The sequence below is a fragment of the Mobula birostris genome, chromosome X, assembly GCF_030028105.1.
Source record: "Mobula birostris isolate sMobBir1 chromosome X, sMobBir1.hap1, whole genome shotgun sequence".
Lineage (NCBI taxonomy): Eukaryota > Metazoa > Chordata > Chondrichthyes > Myliobatiformes > Myliobatidae > Mobula > Mobula birostris.
The window spans coordinates 39577869-39596159 of NC_092402.1; the positions used below are offsets into that span (position 1 = coordinate 39577869).

The following is an 18291-nucleotide window of genomic DNA, read 5'->3' on the forward strand; positions in this document are numbered from 1 at the left end:
GTGCTCTCGGCAGAAAATCTCACGCAAGCGCTGTTGGCATAAACGCGCTATCCAGTAACCTTTAAACTATGGAGCTGCCAAATCTACCAAATAACATGTAAAAATACACAGCCTATATAAAGTAGAAATAATGTATGTACAGTGTAGTATCACTTACAGGAATTGGGAAGACATCGAGCACACTGATGATGGTGTGTTAGACTGAGTCGTCGCAGGCTGGGTGGTGCGGTGGCCCCCACCCTCCGGGCCGCCGATTGATGCATTGCCGCGAAGCACGCAGGGGTAGCCAAGAGGCACACAGCACATCTTTAAGAAAAAAGCCGAAATAAGCGTGCTAATTAATTAGATGCTGCCCGGCACGTAAATGTCGGCGCAGATCACAGGCGATTGCCGATTGCATCGGCACTGATCTGGGCCGAGATTTACGTATTGGGCGGCACCTAATTAATTAGCATATTTATTTCGGCTTTTTTCTTAAAGATGTGCTGTGTGCCTTCCGGCTACCATTGCATTCTCCGTGAATCGGTATCTGTCCGTGGCCTGGGAGTTGGGGTGGTGGGACACTGGGGTGTCATCTCATCGCCTATTTCCATTAGAGCAGGCGGCTCATCTTCTTCTGCTCTGCCCGCCTCGATGTCGAAGGTCGAGGTTCGTCGTCTGCTGTGGCTGATGTGGAAGGCTTACTTGACTGCTGAGCCTCGCGTATTTTTCTATCACACAGTTCTTTGTAAGAACTCAAACCATCCTGCAAATATCTCCTAAACCGATGTACCCTTTCAAAATTAAAGTTGTACTTTATCATTACTAATTCAGTTTCAATTGTTATCCTTCTTTCTTCCAATTGCATCGGCTCTTCATCTGTTAGTTCTTGATCATGGGATGCCAAAACCTCTTCAACATCATGTTCGTCAGCTTCCACAAGCCAAACTCACGTTGTCCTTACTTCGTTCACCATGATCAAAGCGCTTAATTATGTCTAGTTTAACTGTAAGTGTAACACCCTTATGAGCTCTTTCAGGCTTTTCCGATACCATAGAACTCATCTTGCAAACGGCTGCTCACAGGCTTGTGTTAAAGCAAAGCAGTTCCCAATCCGGGAGAGAGCGGCTGCTCGGGGCGCGCTCTGCCTTTTATCGCGCGCTGAATTTTTTTTTCGTAACGGTGAAAACACTTTCTGAAAGCGAAAACAGGGTACTAATGTAGGTCTTTTGTAACAGTGAGGTTTCATAAAGCAAACGTTTGAAAAGCGGGGGGCACCTGTATTCCTTTTGAGTTTATTACCAAATCCATATTGGTATGTCAGTATAATTTTTGATTTTTGCATTGCTATTTCAGATGCAGATTTTGTTTGTGAGAGGACACTGAAGTATTTCATGGGAATAGCAGGGAGACGGTGGGTTGTCAGTTATCAGTGTAAGTACAGATTACTCAAGTATGGTATTGGAAACTGATATATTAACCACATGAAGATGGTAATTAATCTGGGGAAAAAAAAGACTACTGGCTGAACCACTGAGAAATTAACTTCTCAGCAGGGAATGCATGTACAGAAAAGAGAACTTGTATCCATGCAATATCTTTCACGCCCTCTGCGCCACTAATAAAGTACTCCATCATACAGAGAGAAAAGGCCTACAAATTACGACAAGGTAGATGCTCCCATTACTTGTTGGTCTTTGGTTGACCATTTTTACTGGTAGCAATTATTGCATTCAATTCTTCATTGCCTTTTTGAGAGTGGGTGAAGCCTTGTGTTAAGCTTCCATCTAAAAGACATCATCCCCTAACAGTATAGCCCATCTGTGGTGCTGCACTTGATAATGGAGTCACTCTCCAGAATTTGATATTGCAACAGTGGTGAATCTGAAATTTAAAACTGTTGGAAGATGAGCATTATGAGATCAACTTTGAAAAACTACGAATGGGTTGGAAACTGAAAATCATTAGATACCTGGCATGGCTGGGACTTTATCTAATACTGTATAATGCTTGGGGGAAAAATAATTGCATTAATTTACTTGCAGGGATCATTGAATGTTTTAGAGAAGGCTCAATGATTGATGAGGTAAGTACTTTTTAAACATACTCTGTTCAGTTTGCAATTTGGTGTGAATATTATAATACTTGCCAAGCAGAAATTAATGCACTAAGGTAAATACCTGGATGTTTCAGATGGTACAGGTGCTGAGACAGATACAGTAGTGTGCAAAAGTCTAGGCACCCTAGATTTTTTTAGATAAATTTTGTTTCAGATGTTTATTTTCTGTCTTCTGCATTAGTGTATCAGTGGAAAAGAGCCAAGTTTAGATTTCCAAACATTTTTCTAAAAATTAAATGTTAAAGAAATGTTTGTATTTTGTTATAGAAAAGTAACATTAATAGACCAGAGAGTCAAAGAAAAGTACAGCAAGGAAACAGGCTCTTGGGCCCATCTAGTAAGCACTGAACTATTTAAGCTGCCTACTCCCATCAACCTGCATCAAGACCATAGCCCTCCGTATCTCTACGATGCATGTACCTGTCCAAGCTTTTAAATGTTGAAATTGAGCTCACATGCACCACTTGTGCTGGCAGCTGATTCCACACTCCCATCTGAGTCCAGAAGTTTTGTCCCATGTTCCCCTTAAACCTTTCACCTTTCACCCTTGTGGTACTCTCACCCAACCTCAGTGGAAAAAAGCCTGCTTGCATTTACCCAATCCATAGCCTTCATAATTTTGTGTACCTCTCTTCCTTGGAACATAGAAGATTGAGGAGAGATTTGATAAAGTCCTAACCTATCCAATCTTTCCTTGTAACTCAGGTCCTGCAACATGCTTGTAAATTTTCTTTGTACTCTTTCTACCTTATTTACATCTTTCCTGTTGGTAGGTGACCAAAACTGCACACAATACTCCAAATTAAGCTTCACCAACGTCTTATACAATTTCAACATAACATCCCATTTCCTGTACTCTGATTATAGCCAAGGTGCCAAAAGCCTTTTTTATGACCCTATTTACCCGTGACACCACTGTAAATGAATTATGGACCTGTATTCCTAGATCCCTTCGTTCTCCCGCACTCCTCAGTGCTTTACCGTTCACTGTGTAAGACCTACCCTGGTTGGTCCCACTGAAGTGCAACACCTCACACTTTTTTTTGCATTAAATTCCATCTGCCATTTTTCCAGCCAGACTAGATCCCACTGCAAGCTCTAATAGTCATCCTCACTATCCACTACACAACCCATCCTACCCTCCAAATCTTGGTGTCATCTGCAAATTTGCTGCTTCAATTAATCACGTTATCATCCAGATCATTGACATAGATGACAAATAACAATGGACCTACCTGCGGCACTCCACGAGTCACAGTCCTCCATTCAGATAGGCAACCATCCACTCTCTGGGGTCTCCCACATCTTGAAAGCCAAGTGGCTGAACATTCTTGACCAATCTCCCATGCAAGACCTTGTCAAATGCCTTGCTGAGGTCGATGTAGACAACATTCACTGCCTTTCCATCAGCTTTCCTGGTAACTTCCTTAAAATACTTTAAGATTGGTTAGACATGACTACCACGCGCAAAACCATGCCAACCGTCCCTAATCAGTCTACGTCTTTCCAAGTGCTCGTATATCCAGTCCCTTACAATATCTTTCAATAACCTCACTGGAGTATAATTTCCAGGTTTATTTTGAAAGCATTTCTTAAACAGTAGAACAATATTGGCTATGCTTCAATTCTCAGGTACCTCACCTGTCGCTAAGTATTTAAATACCTCTGCTGGGGCCCTGCAGCTTTTGCACTTGCTTCCCACAGGGTCTGAGAGAACACCTTGTCAGGCTTAGGGATTCATCCACCCTAAGTTACCTCAAAATGCCACGTCTGTAATCTGTATAGGGCCCATTAAGTCAATGCTGCTTTGCCTCACTCCTATAGACTCTGTTAGTCTCCTGAGTAAATGCAGATGCAAAGAAATCCATTGAAGATCTCCCCCATCTCTCTTGGCTCCACACATGAATTACCATTCTGATCTTCCAGAGGGACAGTTTTGTCCCTTGCAATCCTTTTGCTCTCAACATATCTGTAGAATCCCTTAGGATTCTCTTTTACTTTGTCTGCTAGAGCAACTTTATGCCTTCTTTTAGCCCTCCTGATTTCTTTGTGTTCTCTTGTGTTTCTTGTGCTCCATAAGTACTTCATCTGTTCCTACCTGCCTATTCCTGCTATGCACCTCCTTTTTCTCTTAACCAGGGCCTCAATATCTCTTGAAAACCAAGGTTCCCTGCGCTTGTTTTCTTTACCTTTTATTCTGACAGGCACATACAAGCTTTAACTTCTGAACTTTTAATTTTATAACTTTTGAAGGCCTCCCATTGACCAAGTACACCTTTGCCAGAAAACAACCGGTCCCAATCTGCACTTGCCAGAACCTTTCTCATACCATCAAAATTAGCCTTTCTCCAGTTTAGAATCTCAACCTGCAGATCAGACCTATCTACGTTGAAACTGATGGCATTATGATCACTAGATGCAAAGTGTTCCCCTACACAAACTTCCGTCACCTGCCCTGTCTCATTCCTATTCGCAGATAAAGCTTCACACACTCTCATTGGGGCTTCTATGTACTGATGAAGGAAACTTTCCTGAACATATTTGACAAACTCTATCCCTTCTAATTCTTTTACAGTATGGGATTCCCAGTCAATATGTGAAAAGTTAAAATCACCTACTATAACAACCTTGTGTTTCTTGCAACAGTCTGCAATCAATCTACAAATCTGTTCCTCTAAATCCCGAGGACTATTAGGTGGCCTGTAATATAGACCCATTAATGTGGTCATGCCTTTCTTATTCCTTAGTTCCACCCATAGCACCTCACTAGAGTTCTCCAGTCTGTCCTGATTGAGCCCTGCCATGGCATTAGACCACGACATAGGAACAGAATTAGGCCTTTTGGCCCATGGAGTCTGCTCCATCATTCAATCATAGCTGATCCTTTTTTTTTTCCCCTCCTCCTCAACCCCACTTTCCGGCCTTCTCCCCATAACCTTTGATGTCATGTCCAATCAAGAATCTATCAATCTCTGCCTTAAATACACCCAACAACCTGGCCTCCACAGCTACCTGTGGTAATAAATTCCACAAATTCATCACCCTCTGGCTAAAGAAATTTCTCCGCATCTGTCTTATGGACACCCCTCTATCCTGAGACTGTGCCCTCTGTCCTAGACTCCCCCACCATGGGAAACATCCTTTCCACATCTACTCTGTCTAGGCCTTTCAACATTCGAAAGGTTTCAATGAGATCCCCCTCATCCTTCTAAATTCTAGCAAGTACAGACCCAGAGCCATCAGGTGTTCCTCATATGATAATCCTTTCACTCCTGGAATCATCCTTGTGAACCTCCTGTGGACCCTCTCCAATGCCAGCACATCTTTTCTTAGATGAGCCTAAAACTGTTCACAATACTCGAGGTGAGGCCTCACCAGTGCCTTATAAAGCCTCCGCATCACATCCCTGCTCTTTTATTCAAGACCTCTTGAAATGAATGCTAACATTGCATTTGCCTTCTTCACCACGGACTTTACCTGCAAGTTAACTTTTAGGGTATTATGCACAAGGACTCCCAGGTCCCTTTGCATCTCAGATTTTTGGATTTTCTCCCTGTTTAGAAAATAGTCTGCACATTTATTTCTGCTACCAAAGTGCATGACCATGCATTTTCCAACATTGTATTTCATTTGCCACATTGTTACCCATTCTCCTAATCTACCTAAATCCTCTGCAGCCTGCCTGTTTCATCAACATTATCTGCCCCTCCACCAATCTTCGTATCACCTGCAAAGTTGGCAACAAAGCCATCTATTCTATCATCTAAATCATTGATATACAGTATAAAAATAAGCTGTCCTGAGCTCTTAACTTGGTAAGCAGCCTCGTGTGGCACCTTGTCAAAGGCCTTTTGAATTCCAAATATACAACATCCACTACATCCCCTTTATCTATCCTATGTGTAATCTCAAGGAATTCAAACAGGTTTGTTAGGCAAGATTTTCCTTAAGGAAACCATGCTGACTTTGCCCTATCTTGTCCTGTGTCACCAAGTACTCCATAACCTCATCCTTAACAATTGACTCTAACATCTTCCCAACCACTGAGGTCAGGCTAACTAATTTCCTTTCTGCTGCCTTCCTCCTTTCTTAAAGAGTAGAATTTGCAATTTTCCAGACCTCTGGCACCGTGCCAGAGTCCAATGATTTTTGAAAAATCATTTCTAATGCCTCCAACAATCTCTAATGCTTCCCCTTTCAGAGCCCTAGGGTGCAGTTCATCTGGCCTGGGTGACTTGTGTACCCTTGGGTCTTTCAGCATTTTGAGCACCTTCTCCCTTGTAATAGCAACAGTACTCACTTCTCCCTCACACTATACAACATCTGGCACATTGCTAGTGTCTTCCACAGTGAAGACTGATGCAAAATACGCATTTAGTTCATCTGCCATCTCCTTGACACCCATTATTTCAGTGGCCTCATTTTCTAGCTGTCCTATATCCACTTTGATATTGTCAGCTATCTTGCTTTCATATTTCATCTTTTCCCACCTAATGATTCTTTTAGTTGCTCTCTGTAGGTTTTTAAAATCTTCCCAATCGTTTAACTTCTCACTAATTTTTGCTGTTATATGCCCTTTCTTTTGCTTTTGCATAGCTTTGATTTCCCTTGTCAACCACAGTTGTACTATTTTGCCACTTGAGTATTTCTTCACTTTTGGAATAGATCTATCCTCCACCTTCCTCATTTTTTCCCCCAGAATCTCATGCAACATGCCATCCCCTTCTCGCAATTCCTCCGTCTCCGCCGCATCTGCTCTTAGGATGAGGCTTTTCATTCCAAGACGAGGGAGATGTCCTCCTTTTTTATAGAAAGGGGCTTCCCTTCCTCCACCATCAACTCTGCTCTCAAATGCATCTCCCCCATTTCACACACACCTGCTCTCACTCCATCCTCCCGCCACCCCACTAGGAATAGGGTTCCCCTGGTCCTCACCTACCACCCCACCAGCCTCCGGGTCCAACATATTATTCTCCGTAACTTCCGCCACCCCCAACGGGATCCCACCACTAAGCACATCTTTCCCTCCCTCCCCCTCTGCTTTCCGCAGGGATCACTCCCTACGTGACTCCCTTGTCCATTCATCCTCCCCATCCCTCCCCACTGATCTCCCTACTGGCACTTATCCCTGTAAGCGGAACAAGTGCTACACATGCCCTTACACTTCCTCCCTCACCACCATTCAGGGCCCCAGCCAGTCCTTCCAGGTGAGGCGACACTTCATCTGTGAGTCGACTGGGGTGATATACTGCGTCTGGTGCTCCCAATGTGGCCTTCTATATATTGGTGAGACCCGACGCAGACTGGGAGACCATTTTGCTGAACACCTATGCTCTGTCCGCCAGAGAAAGCAGGATCTCCCAGTGGCCACACATTTCAATTCCACATCCCATTCCCATTCTGACATGTCTATCCACGGCCTCCTCTACTGTAAAGATGAAGCCACTCTCAGGTTGGAGGAACAACACCTTATATTTTGTCTGGGTAGCCTCCAACCTGATGGCATGAACATTGACTTCTCTAACTTCCGTTAATGCTCCACCTCCCCCTCATACCCGATCCGTTATTTTATTTTTATACACACGTTCTTTCTCTCACTCTCCTTTTTCTCCCTCTGTCCCTCTGACTATACCCCTTGCCCATCCTCTGGGTCCCCCCCCCCCCCCCGTCATTCTCCCCAGGCCGCCTGTCCCATGATCCTCTCATATCCCCTTTTGCCAATCACCTGTCAGCTGTTGGCTCTATCCCTTCCCCTCCTGTCTTCTCCTATCATTTTGGATCTCCCCCTCCCCCTCCCACTTTCAAATCTCTTACTAGCTCTTCCTTCAGTTAGTTCTGACGAAGAGTCTCGGCCTGAAACGTCGACTGTACCTCTTCCTAGAGATGCTGCCTGATCTGCTGCGTTCACCAGCAACTTTGATGTGTGTTGCTTGAATTTCCAGCATCTGCAGAATTCCTGTTGTTACCATCATAACATTGCTCTTTTGACATGCTTTTTCTATTTCGCATTTTAATCTGTGGTCCACATCCCAGCTGCTGTTGCGAGGCTTGCATATAACGGCCATCAGAGTCATTTTACCCCTGCAGTTTCTTAACTCGACCCACTAGGATTCAACATCTTCCGATACTATGTCACATCTTTCTACTGATTTGATGCCATTCTTTACCAGAGCCACACCACCCCCGCTGCTGACCTTCCTATCCCTCCGATACAACATGTAACCTTGGACATTCAGCTCCCAGCTACAACCATCCTTCAGCCATGATTCAGTGATGGCCACAACATCATACCTGACAATCTGTAATGTGTAACAAGATCATCCACCCTATTTCTTATATCTGTGCATTGAAATATAACACTTTGAGTGCTATATTTGGTACCCTTTTTGATTTTGCATCCCTGATGCACTGATAGTCGCCCAGCTGGCTGCAATTTTGCCTGTCATCTGCCTGTCCTTCCTGATGGTCTGACTGCATGCTATCTTTGCTTTTTCTTTTTTAAATCATCCATCCTATCCTGAGTGCCTTCATTCTGGTTCCCATCCCCCTGCCAAATTAGTTCATATACTCCCCAACAGCTCTAACAAAGCTGCCGGTGAGAATATTGGTTCCCCTTGGGTTCAGGTGCAACCTGTCCCTTTTGTACAGGTCATACCTCCCCCAGAGAGATCCTAATAATCCCAATGACATTTTCCCTGACTTGTAACACCACCCCTCCTCCTTTAATCCCTCCTGCTCTGTCAGGTCTAAAACAATAGATCCTCAGAATATTGAGTTCCTGCCCCTCCTGCAACCAAGTCTTACTAATGGCTACAATATCATAATTCTAGGCCTTGATCCATGCCCTGAGCTCATCTGCCTTTTCTACAATACTACTTGCATTGAAAATTATCCAGCTTCAGATATGCACCATGCTCAACCTTTTCCTGACTTTGTCTGATGTCTTAACAATATCTTCATCTGGAAACTCTCTGCTATCTGTTCTGGTTCCCATCCCCCTGCAGCTCCAGTTTAAACCCACCCGTGCAGTACTAGCAAACCTTACTGCAAGGATATTAGTCCCCTCCACTTCAGGTGCAAACCATCTCTTTTGTAAGGTCCCACATTTTCTGAAAGAGAGTCCAATGATTCAAAAATCTAACGCCCTCCCTCTACACCAACTCCTTAGCCACACGTTAAACTTTGTATAATCTTCCTACTTCTAGCCTTGCTAGCACATGGCACGGGTAGCAGTCGTCCCACTTAACAATGCTGAGGACTTGATCGGAGCTGTCCCAGATCCTGGCTCCTGGAAGGCAAAGTACCATCCGGGAAACCTGTTCTTGTCCACAGAACCTCTCTATTTGTTCTCCTAACTAAAAAATCCCCTATCCTACAGCTCGTACCCTCCTCCCCCCGCCCCCCCAGTCACTGAGACAGACTCTGTGTCAGACACCTGACTACTGTGGCTTTCCTCTTCTAGTCATTTCTCTCTCTCTTCCTGCACACCCCGCCCTCATTACTGTCCAAAGTGAACTGCCTGTTGCTGAGGGGGAGACCACAGGGGTACTCTGCACTGGCTGTATAGCCCTTTTTTTTTAAACAAAACTGTAAAAGTTTATTTACATCACTTATACACAAGGTACAGACATTCAATATTTACAAGACAGTATACTCAAAATATTGTTACTACCGTCTATGAAACAGTCAATACCCGGGGGTGGGGGGGCCACTCCCAGAAGTCCCCCAGTGTGCCCATCGCGACCGTGTGCTCTCTCTCCAAGGACAGCCAGGCACGAACATATCCTTGGAAAAGGGGCAGGTAATTGGCCTGGGCAGCACACTCCATTTTCCACCATCTTGACCTGTGAATGGCCATCTTCACCAGGCCTAAGACCAAGCCCACCAGGAGATCCTGCTCACACTCCGTCCCCTTCCAAACTGGGTGCCCGTAGATGAGGAGCGTGGGACTAAAGTACAGCCAGAACCTCAACAGCAGCTCCTTGAGAAACTCAGAGGGGCTGCAACCTCTCACATTCCATGTACGCATAGTACACTGACTCTTCCCGCCCACAGAATGGTCAGGTGGACAGGGTGTCAGTGAACCTCATCAAGAACCTGTTCTATGGTACTGCCCAATGCAACACCTTCCACCCCAGGTTCCCAAGGTACAGGCGAAGCAACCCTGCATAAAGAGACGTCCGCTGGGGACCTACTCCATTACCAGATGGTAACATGGACCGCTGAGGCAAGTCCGGTCAGCAGATGAAGGCAAGGAAGTGAAAGGTGTGCAGGAGCAGCCCATACAAGAAACGTTTCGGAGCATTACAGAATGGTATGGTGGACATCTCCGCGAGATGGCTCATGTTGTGCAGGACCCTCTTCCACGTGGTGTCCCAAGGCCTAGGTCCGACAAGCCGATTGAGTGGTGGTGCAGCCCTCCACTTTCCCACGCCCTCCTGACATCCACTGTAGTAGGATTGGGACCAGTCCCCCCAGCAGCTAGCACAATGTCCAACGGTGCTGGAACACCCTACCCGGATGAGGCCAGACCCCATACCCTCCACAGTTCCTGGTAGAAGCAGGGTAGTTCCCTCAGAGCAGCACAGCTGATGCCGTCTGCCAGGACTCGCATGCCTTTCTACAGGCAGCATCCCTGGTGGAGAAGGTGCATCGCCAATGTGTGCCATCTCGGAGGGTGGTCACAGGACCGCACACCAAGGACTGGCCGCCCTCTGTGAATGGAAGACTCAGGACTGTTTAACCTCTTTTCCCTTCCTAACTGTCACCCAGTTTCCTGTGCCCTGCACCTTGGGTGTAACTACCTCTCTATCTGGCCAGTTTGTCATCCTCTCAGTCTCCCGAATGATCTGGAGTTCATCCAGTTCCAGCTCCAGCTCCAGCTCCTTAACGTGGAGTGTTAGAAGCTGCAGCTGGGTGCACTTCTCACAGGTGTAGCTGTCAGGGACACTAGATGTCACCCTACTTTCCCACATCCCGCAAGAGCAGCATTCCACTATCCTGCCTGGCATCTCTACCATTCTAAGTGAGCAAATATAAAAAAAGGAAGAACAATAAACTTTGGGGGCGTGGTGGGAAATCTACCTGCAGCTTTTCACTTTCTCTCACTCAAGCCTCCTTGCTAAAGCCTCAAAATCCCCACTCTAGCACTGTGAACTCCAACAATGGCCACTCTGCTTGCCCCTGCCTTATTATAATTTGTTCTTGCTAATCAATCCCAATCACTGAGTACACAAGGCATCAACTCACAGCAGTTTGGTTTTTTGAGCAGTAGCAAATCAGCGAACCTGAGTGAGCTCCACCTTCTACCACTTAACGAGTTACCACTTTTGAAATAAATACATATTTTGTAGGCATATAGCCCAGTGTATGATTAAGCAAGGATAACAAATCGGTGCAAATGATCAATGGTATAATGAGTTGAATGAACCAAACTGATTAACTGAAACTGAAACAGGTGTAGAAGGAATTAAACTAGACAAAGGACATCCAAAGGTAAGGGTGCGGTAGATGTAACAGTTTAATCTTCAGTTTATCTGCAATATTGTGATATTCTAATGACCTGTCACAAACTGTACAACATTGCCCTTTGTGGGTGGTTAAAGTTTCTGGATATTTAGAAACTTTTCATTTTATTATTTTTGATAGCATCTTCACTTTACAGAATTTTTTTTACATGTACTTAAGACTTTTGCACAGTACTATATGAAATTAGCAATTTGCTTCACCAGTTTTTATTTGTGGGTTCTGCACATGGCTGGCAAAGCCAGATTTTATTGCCCATCTTAAATGCTGGGCTATTTCAATGGACGGTTATGACTCAGCTGTATTAGAGTGACTTGTATGCTAGATTAGATAAATGTGCCAAACAACTTTCCCTGAGGAAAATTGGTAAACTAGATGTAATTTTAGAACAATGCATTGTAGTAGCCAAATCTGCCGCCAGCTTCAAAGAGATGTATTTAGTGGAAGTAAGACTATGTCACTTAATCTAGCCCAGGCCTTGTATTAGTCCAGAATCTACCCTCCGAAACATTTAGCTGATGTTTTCAAGAATCTTGTTGTAGACCACTTTCCAGGTCTGTGGAGCCATTTTCATGATATTTGCCCTTACCTTCTGTGAGCCAGCAGCCTTTGAAGGCCTGAGGAAAAGGTCTCAAACTCAACTGAAAGGTCATAGCCCACTGGGTAGCAGTGATCTGTCCTTCTATACATTTGAGACTTTAACCACCCACAAAGGGCAATGTTGTACAGTTTGTGACAGGTCATTAGAATATCACAATATTGCAGATGTTGAGCACATCATCTCCTGCTTCATTGAACTTGTCAGTAGTGACCTGGAGTTTGACCTCCAAATGCTGCTTTACGTATGTGTTGTCTGTGTGAAACCGGGTTGAACTGAATTCGGAGTATTTGATGCAGGTTAAATGGTTCCCTATTGGCCTTGTAGATTAATTCCATTACAATGGAGAAACTTGCTGTTGCATTGTGATAAGAGAGTATATCACTTTGTATTTTTACACAAAATATATTATTATATATGTATATTGCTTTGTCATTTTGTACATCTTGATGTTCCTTTTTGATGTTTCCATTCAATTTGCATAACTCCATTTGCTTTGCATGACTGTGAACTAAGGAAAACTTTATTTAATACTTGCACAGAGTAGGTTCCTTTTTATGGTCATCTACTTAAATGCTATCTGAACATCTGTCTTCTCTTCTAGACACAAAATCAATAGTTTGCAGTGATAAATTACCCATCCAGTGCATTTGAAATATTATATAATAAAACCTACTTAATTTCTTTTTATTAAGCTAAGGTTTGTGAACAAGTTGAGCATAAGCTAACAGGATGATAGAATCTGAAAGGCTGCAATTGCAGTGGGGAGAAACAAGCCAACTGAAGTGGATCACTAACTTAGGCATACATTTATTGTTCACCCACCATCAGTTCTTCAAAAGCAATAGTTAAAAATATGCAATATCTATTTGTCTGAGCTCAGAACATTCTGACTTGTAAATAAGTCAGTTACATAACACAAAATCAGGCATTTCAGCCCATCTTTTCCATGCCAACCAAGATACCCACCTGAATTGATCCCTTTTGACTTCTATCATTTTAAATCTTTCCTATCCATTAACATGTCCAAATGTCTTCTAAATGCTATAATTGTACCTACTTCTACACCGTCTGGCAACTCGGTCCATATACCCACCATCCTTTATGTTTGGAGGGGGAAAAAGCTTGCTTCTCTGGTCCGCTTTCAATCTTTCTCATCTCACTTTTAACTCTATGCCCTCTTTTTTTTTAAGACTCCCTTACCTTGCAAAAAACCTACTGTAATCCACCTTACCTATGCCCCTCATGATTTGATGAATATCTCAGGACACCATTCTCCCTTCTTCTCTTCTCTCCCCTCCTTCCTCCCCCCCCCAACTTCCTTTGCTCCAAGGAAAACAACCCTTGCCTCTTATAACTCAAGGCTGCCAGTCCCAGAAACACGCTTGTGAATGTCTTATGAACTCTCTAGTTTAATCACGTTGTTTTTATTAGTATGGTGGGTGGTCAGAATGGCACACCGTGTTCCAGATGTCCTATACAGCTGTAACATGGTGTCCCAAGTCTGGTACTCAGTCCTGTCCATTCAAGGTAACAATGCCATATGCCTTCACAACTTTGTCTACTTGTGTTGCTGCTTTCAGAGAGCTGGGTACCTGTACCCCCTGTTCTACAACACTCCACAGAACCCTGTCACTTTGCAAGTAAATGTTATGTTACTACTGTTTATTTTTCTACTTTCTGATTTCCTTTGGCTATTAGATTCAATCTTGGTCTCAATGGAGCATAAAACCTTTATACTGCTTCAGTGTCCATTCTCCCCTCGGGGCCTCTTACTAAGAGAGAAAAAACATTGCAATGCTGTGCAGAGCTGGAAACTATTTTCTAAACTACACTACTCACACATTATCTTTAGTATAATTTTGTCTCATACATATTGTAAAGTTAGTTGTTGGATGTGTGTACTATTCTTGAAAATGGGTGTTAAAATTTGAAATTTTCTTAAATTTTGCAGCTTGAGTTTGAGGTGCAAGGTGATGTAATCAATGGAAGAAATCACAATGGCCCAAGAAAAGCAAGAAAAACAGTTGATGGAAAAGTAAGATCATTGACTTGTAATACCAGCTGCTCTTTCTCTTTTGTTTTTCCCCCGCCTCCATCCTCTTTCAAGGGAACACATTTTTTTTTATAACAGGCACGAATTTGCCTTTCCAATTAAAAAAAAATTTGCATTCCCAGGATGACTTGTCTTCGGCTTCTTGTCAATTGATTACTTTAATTTCTACTGATGAAATAGCTGAACAACTAATTGTGATCTGGAATAATATAAACTGTTCTGCTTGCATTGCTGTGAAATGTGTACATAGGGGATTGTAGTTTGGTTGCCATCTTTCAAGTGAGTAAAAGAACTCGGTCGGGAATCCTTGTGAGCCTGATGGACGTTGGACATGTGGCATATGGAAGATCATCTCCAATGCTCCAATATAAGCTTAAAAAGTCAAATGTCATTTTAGTAGTTTAATCAGTGACAAAATGACTTGTTGGCATCTAATTGCTAAAATTCCCTAAAGAGTTTAATTAATGAATAACAATTTTAAATCAGTTTGTGGCTATAAAATGGGTTAAATAGATTACTGAGTTATTAACAAATAACCAGAGAACTTTATTACAGTTTCTTGATTAAATCGTATGTTGGTATCACTTATTGCAGAGCCATCCTACATTTACTAGATAATTACTATGTCGCTAGATAGCAGGCTGCATGATAAAATGTTAACCAGTTGATTTAGAAACCAATCTATTATAAGTGCAGATATCCTCATCATCATGCCCATCATGCTTTCACTTCTAAAACTTCCTATCATAACTCAAATACCTGTATTTTGCCTGTGCTAAATACCAGCTCCTCGACTTAGCAACAAAAATTCTGTAAGCATTTCACTTCTTGTGCATTACCTTTTCTACCTTTTGCCTTTCAACCTGAGCTTGTATGCCTGTCTCAGAAGAATCAGCTTCCTCAGGTCTGTTCAGTTATTCCTTTCACAAATCATGTTGTTAATAGGGAAATTCAACTATTTGATCAGCCGTGATATTCCTTCCAATTCCTAAAACAGCCTGGGAGCATTTTGGGTGTCAGTTCTATAAAATGTAAAATGAAAATACTATATACAAGTATTATTTACCTTTAATATTGAAACACTATTGATTCTGATCAATTATCATTTTTTGGCTAATATTTGTTTTTAATTATTTCTCAGCTACTGTTAAACGGTTATGAAATTTGCTGCTATGGTTCCTTTACGGAAATGGACAGAGGTAAGAGCTTTCGATAACCTATCAAACTTTTCTGAGAGCAATGTGGGCAAAACCATTTAATTTCAAAATTTGGATTCAAGCAAGTTTTATAGATTATTATAGTTCTCAAGTAAACATTACATCAGATTTATTTATATATAATGTATATTATCCAGTTCTTTTACACAGAATAACCATAAATTAGTGTTTCACTCCTGGTGTAATAAATATGGACAATGGATTTGGGTGCTGGCAGGTGTTCCTTGTGATGATGAATATGTATTTGATCAGTGCAGCAAGATTGGGTTTCTGTTTTTCATTGGTTAATGGCTTTACAAACAGATAAATTGCTGGTACAGTATTACTGCTTTTGGTTCAGTATAACTAATACATGAACGTAAGAATTAGGAGCAGGAGTTGGCCATCTGGCCCTTCGAGCGTGCTCTGCCATTCATCAAGGTCATGTTTAATCTCCCACCTCAGCTTCATTGCCTTAATATCCAGCAACCTATTGATTTTTTTGATGTTGAATGAACTCAGACTGATCCTCAACTGCTAGGGGAAAAAACTCTGAAGATTCATCATCCTGTGACTGAAGAAATGTCTTCATCTATAGTCTGAGATAATGGCGCTGTCCCCCCACCCCCACCCCCTCTCCAGCCCTATGCTCCTCAGCTGAGGAAACAATGTTCCTGCATCCATTCTGAGCCCTGGAAGCATTTTGAAAGTTTCAATCTGATCACTCATTCTTTTGAAGTCCAAAAAAATTCCTTAGCTTGCTTAGTCTCTCCTCATACAGCAGTATTACAAGCCTAGAAACCAGTATGATGAATATTTCTTGTATGTCCTCTAGGGCAAGATGCCCTTTGTTAAGAAAAACCAAAGCTACACCATGCCCCATGTTATAATTTTGGATTGCAATAAGATGTAATTAATACTTTAAACAAATTGTCTCATAATAAAGTCAAACGTACTATTTGCCTTACAAATTGCTTTCTCCACACTAGCTTTCAGTGACATGGATGCAAGAACACTAAACATCAACATTTCCCAATTTCTTGTAATTTGTAACTACTCTGCTTTTCTATTTTGTGCATTGAAGTAGATAATCTTGCATTTTCCCATATCAAGTAGGTAAAGTGGTCATGCAGTAGCTATTGTCAGGTTAGTAATGCAGAGACCAGAGTCAATTCCCAGCATGGCACGAGTGTAATTTAAAATGTTAATTATCTGAATTTTAGAGGGGTGTTGAGATACAAACTTGTCTTGGTGTCAAAGACCTTGAAAATGTTAATTGGGTAAATTTTAAAAAGTGGTTTGCTAGCATTCAGAAGGAAAGGAAAGCTACCATTCTTGCCCAGACTGCCCTGTAGCTGACTCCTGACCCATGTAGTTGACTCTTCCTGTAGATGCTCTTTGATGCCATCACCGCTGGAGAAGCAATAAAATTGAACAAACAAGATGGCCTCAGCCTAGAAACAGAATTTGGATGTAACAAAATAGTTTCCTCCCAAATGATTAGGTGAAGTTCTCCTAAAAACATCTGGGACTGTTCCCTAAATTGAGAGCACAGTCCCATAGACTAACCAAAGAACAGCCTTTTATACTTGTACTGATGAATGAAAATCTTGTAGACAATGTGCCAGACTATCACAATCCTTGAGTGTATCTTGTCCCACCAGCAGGACCAACTAATCTAGGTGGCAACATTGTTTTACACAGGTAGGAGAGAGTAGCCAATGGGGTCGTCTATGTTGACTCTAGTGCCCATGTATTTTTGTGACATTAGACCAAACACAGGCAAGGAAAACCACCACTGATTACCACTGCTGTTCCTGGTGCTGATGAATCACTGCTGATGGGAGATGATAGATGGAAGTGACAAAGGGTTAAAGAAGATAGAATCTGACAGGAGAGGATGGTAGACTATGAAATAAAAGGAAGGTATTGAGGAGGGGAACTGGAGAGCAATGTGGGGGTTATTTGCATATTTGGAGGACGGGGAGAAGAAAAATGGGGTGATGGGGCCAGTGGGATAAGGGCAAAAGGGGGAGGAAGATCAGGGAGTGGTTACTGGAAGATAGAGAAATCAATGCTCAGAAGTGCATGCTGGGAGCGGCATCAGACAGAGCTAAATAAAAATGAGCAGTTTGGTGAACTGCAATGTGGAATGACATAGTTTATGTGCTCCCCAGCATTAGAACCAAGTGATCTCTTAACCAGGGGGTCAGAGCTCTGCATATCAGGCAGAGAATGGTAAGCGTCATTACACAGCTAACAGAAGAAAACTGCAAGACCATTCCCATCCTTAGTAGTGGTGCAACCCACCATGTGAGTTCTGAGGAAAAACCTAAAATATTTACAAATATGTTCAGCCAGAAGAGCCGAATAAATTATCCATCTTGGCTTCCACTTGAGAGCCTTATCATCTCAGAAGTCTGTCTCCAAACAATTTGATTCACACCATGTGATATCAAGATATGACTGAGAGTATTAGATATAGCAAAGGCTGTGTCACCAGATAACGGCCCTGCTACAGGACTGAAGACCTCTGCCAAGAACTTGTGGTACTTCAAGCTATGCTGTTCCAGTAAAGTTAAAATGCAGGCATCTACCCAACATTGTGGAAAATTGCCTAGGTATGTTCTGTTCTCAAAAATGAAACAGTAGTACTCTCATTCATTTGCAACGTGATAAAGTTGTTGAATATTCTGTCAAGCAGTGCTTCATTGTCATCAACCTACTCATTTGTGCCTAGTTTGCATTTTGCCAGTACCACACTGCCTTGGCCCCATGTATGGACCAAAGAATTGAGTTTTGGGGGAGTGGTGATTGT

General features: G+C 42.6%; 1 protein-coding gene across 10 annotated transcripts in view; it reads left to right on the top strand.

The window, feature by feature from the left end:
- The window catches only part of LOC140191727 (breast cancer type 1 susceptibility protein homolog), a 200395-nt gene that overhangs the window by 56446 nt on the left and 125658 nt on the right, over positions 1 to 18291 (top strand). For all 10 annotated transcript variants that reach the window (XM_072249421.1, XM_072249418.1, XM_072249419.1 and 7 more), the window contains 4 exons: positions 1336 to 1413; positions 2025 to 2065; positions 14176 to 14259; positions 15419 to 15476. In XM_072249421.1, the coding sequence (XP_072105522.1) occupies positions 1336 to 1413; positions 2025 to 2065; positions 14176 to 14259; positions 15419 to 15476 (261 nt within the window). The remainder of the gene's footprint in view (positions 1 to 1335; positions 1414 to 2024; positions 2066 to 14175; positions 14260 to 15418; positions 15477 to 18291) is intronic.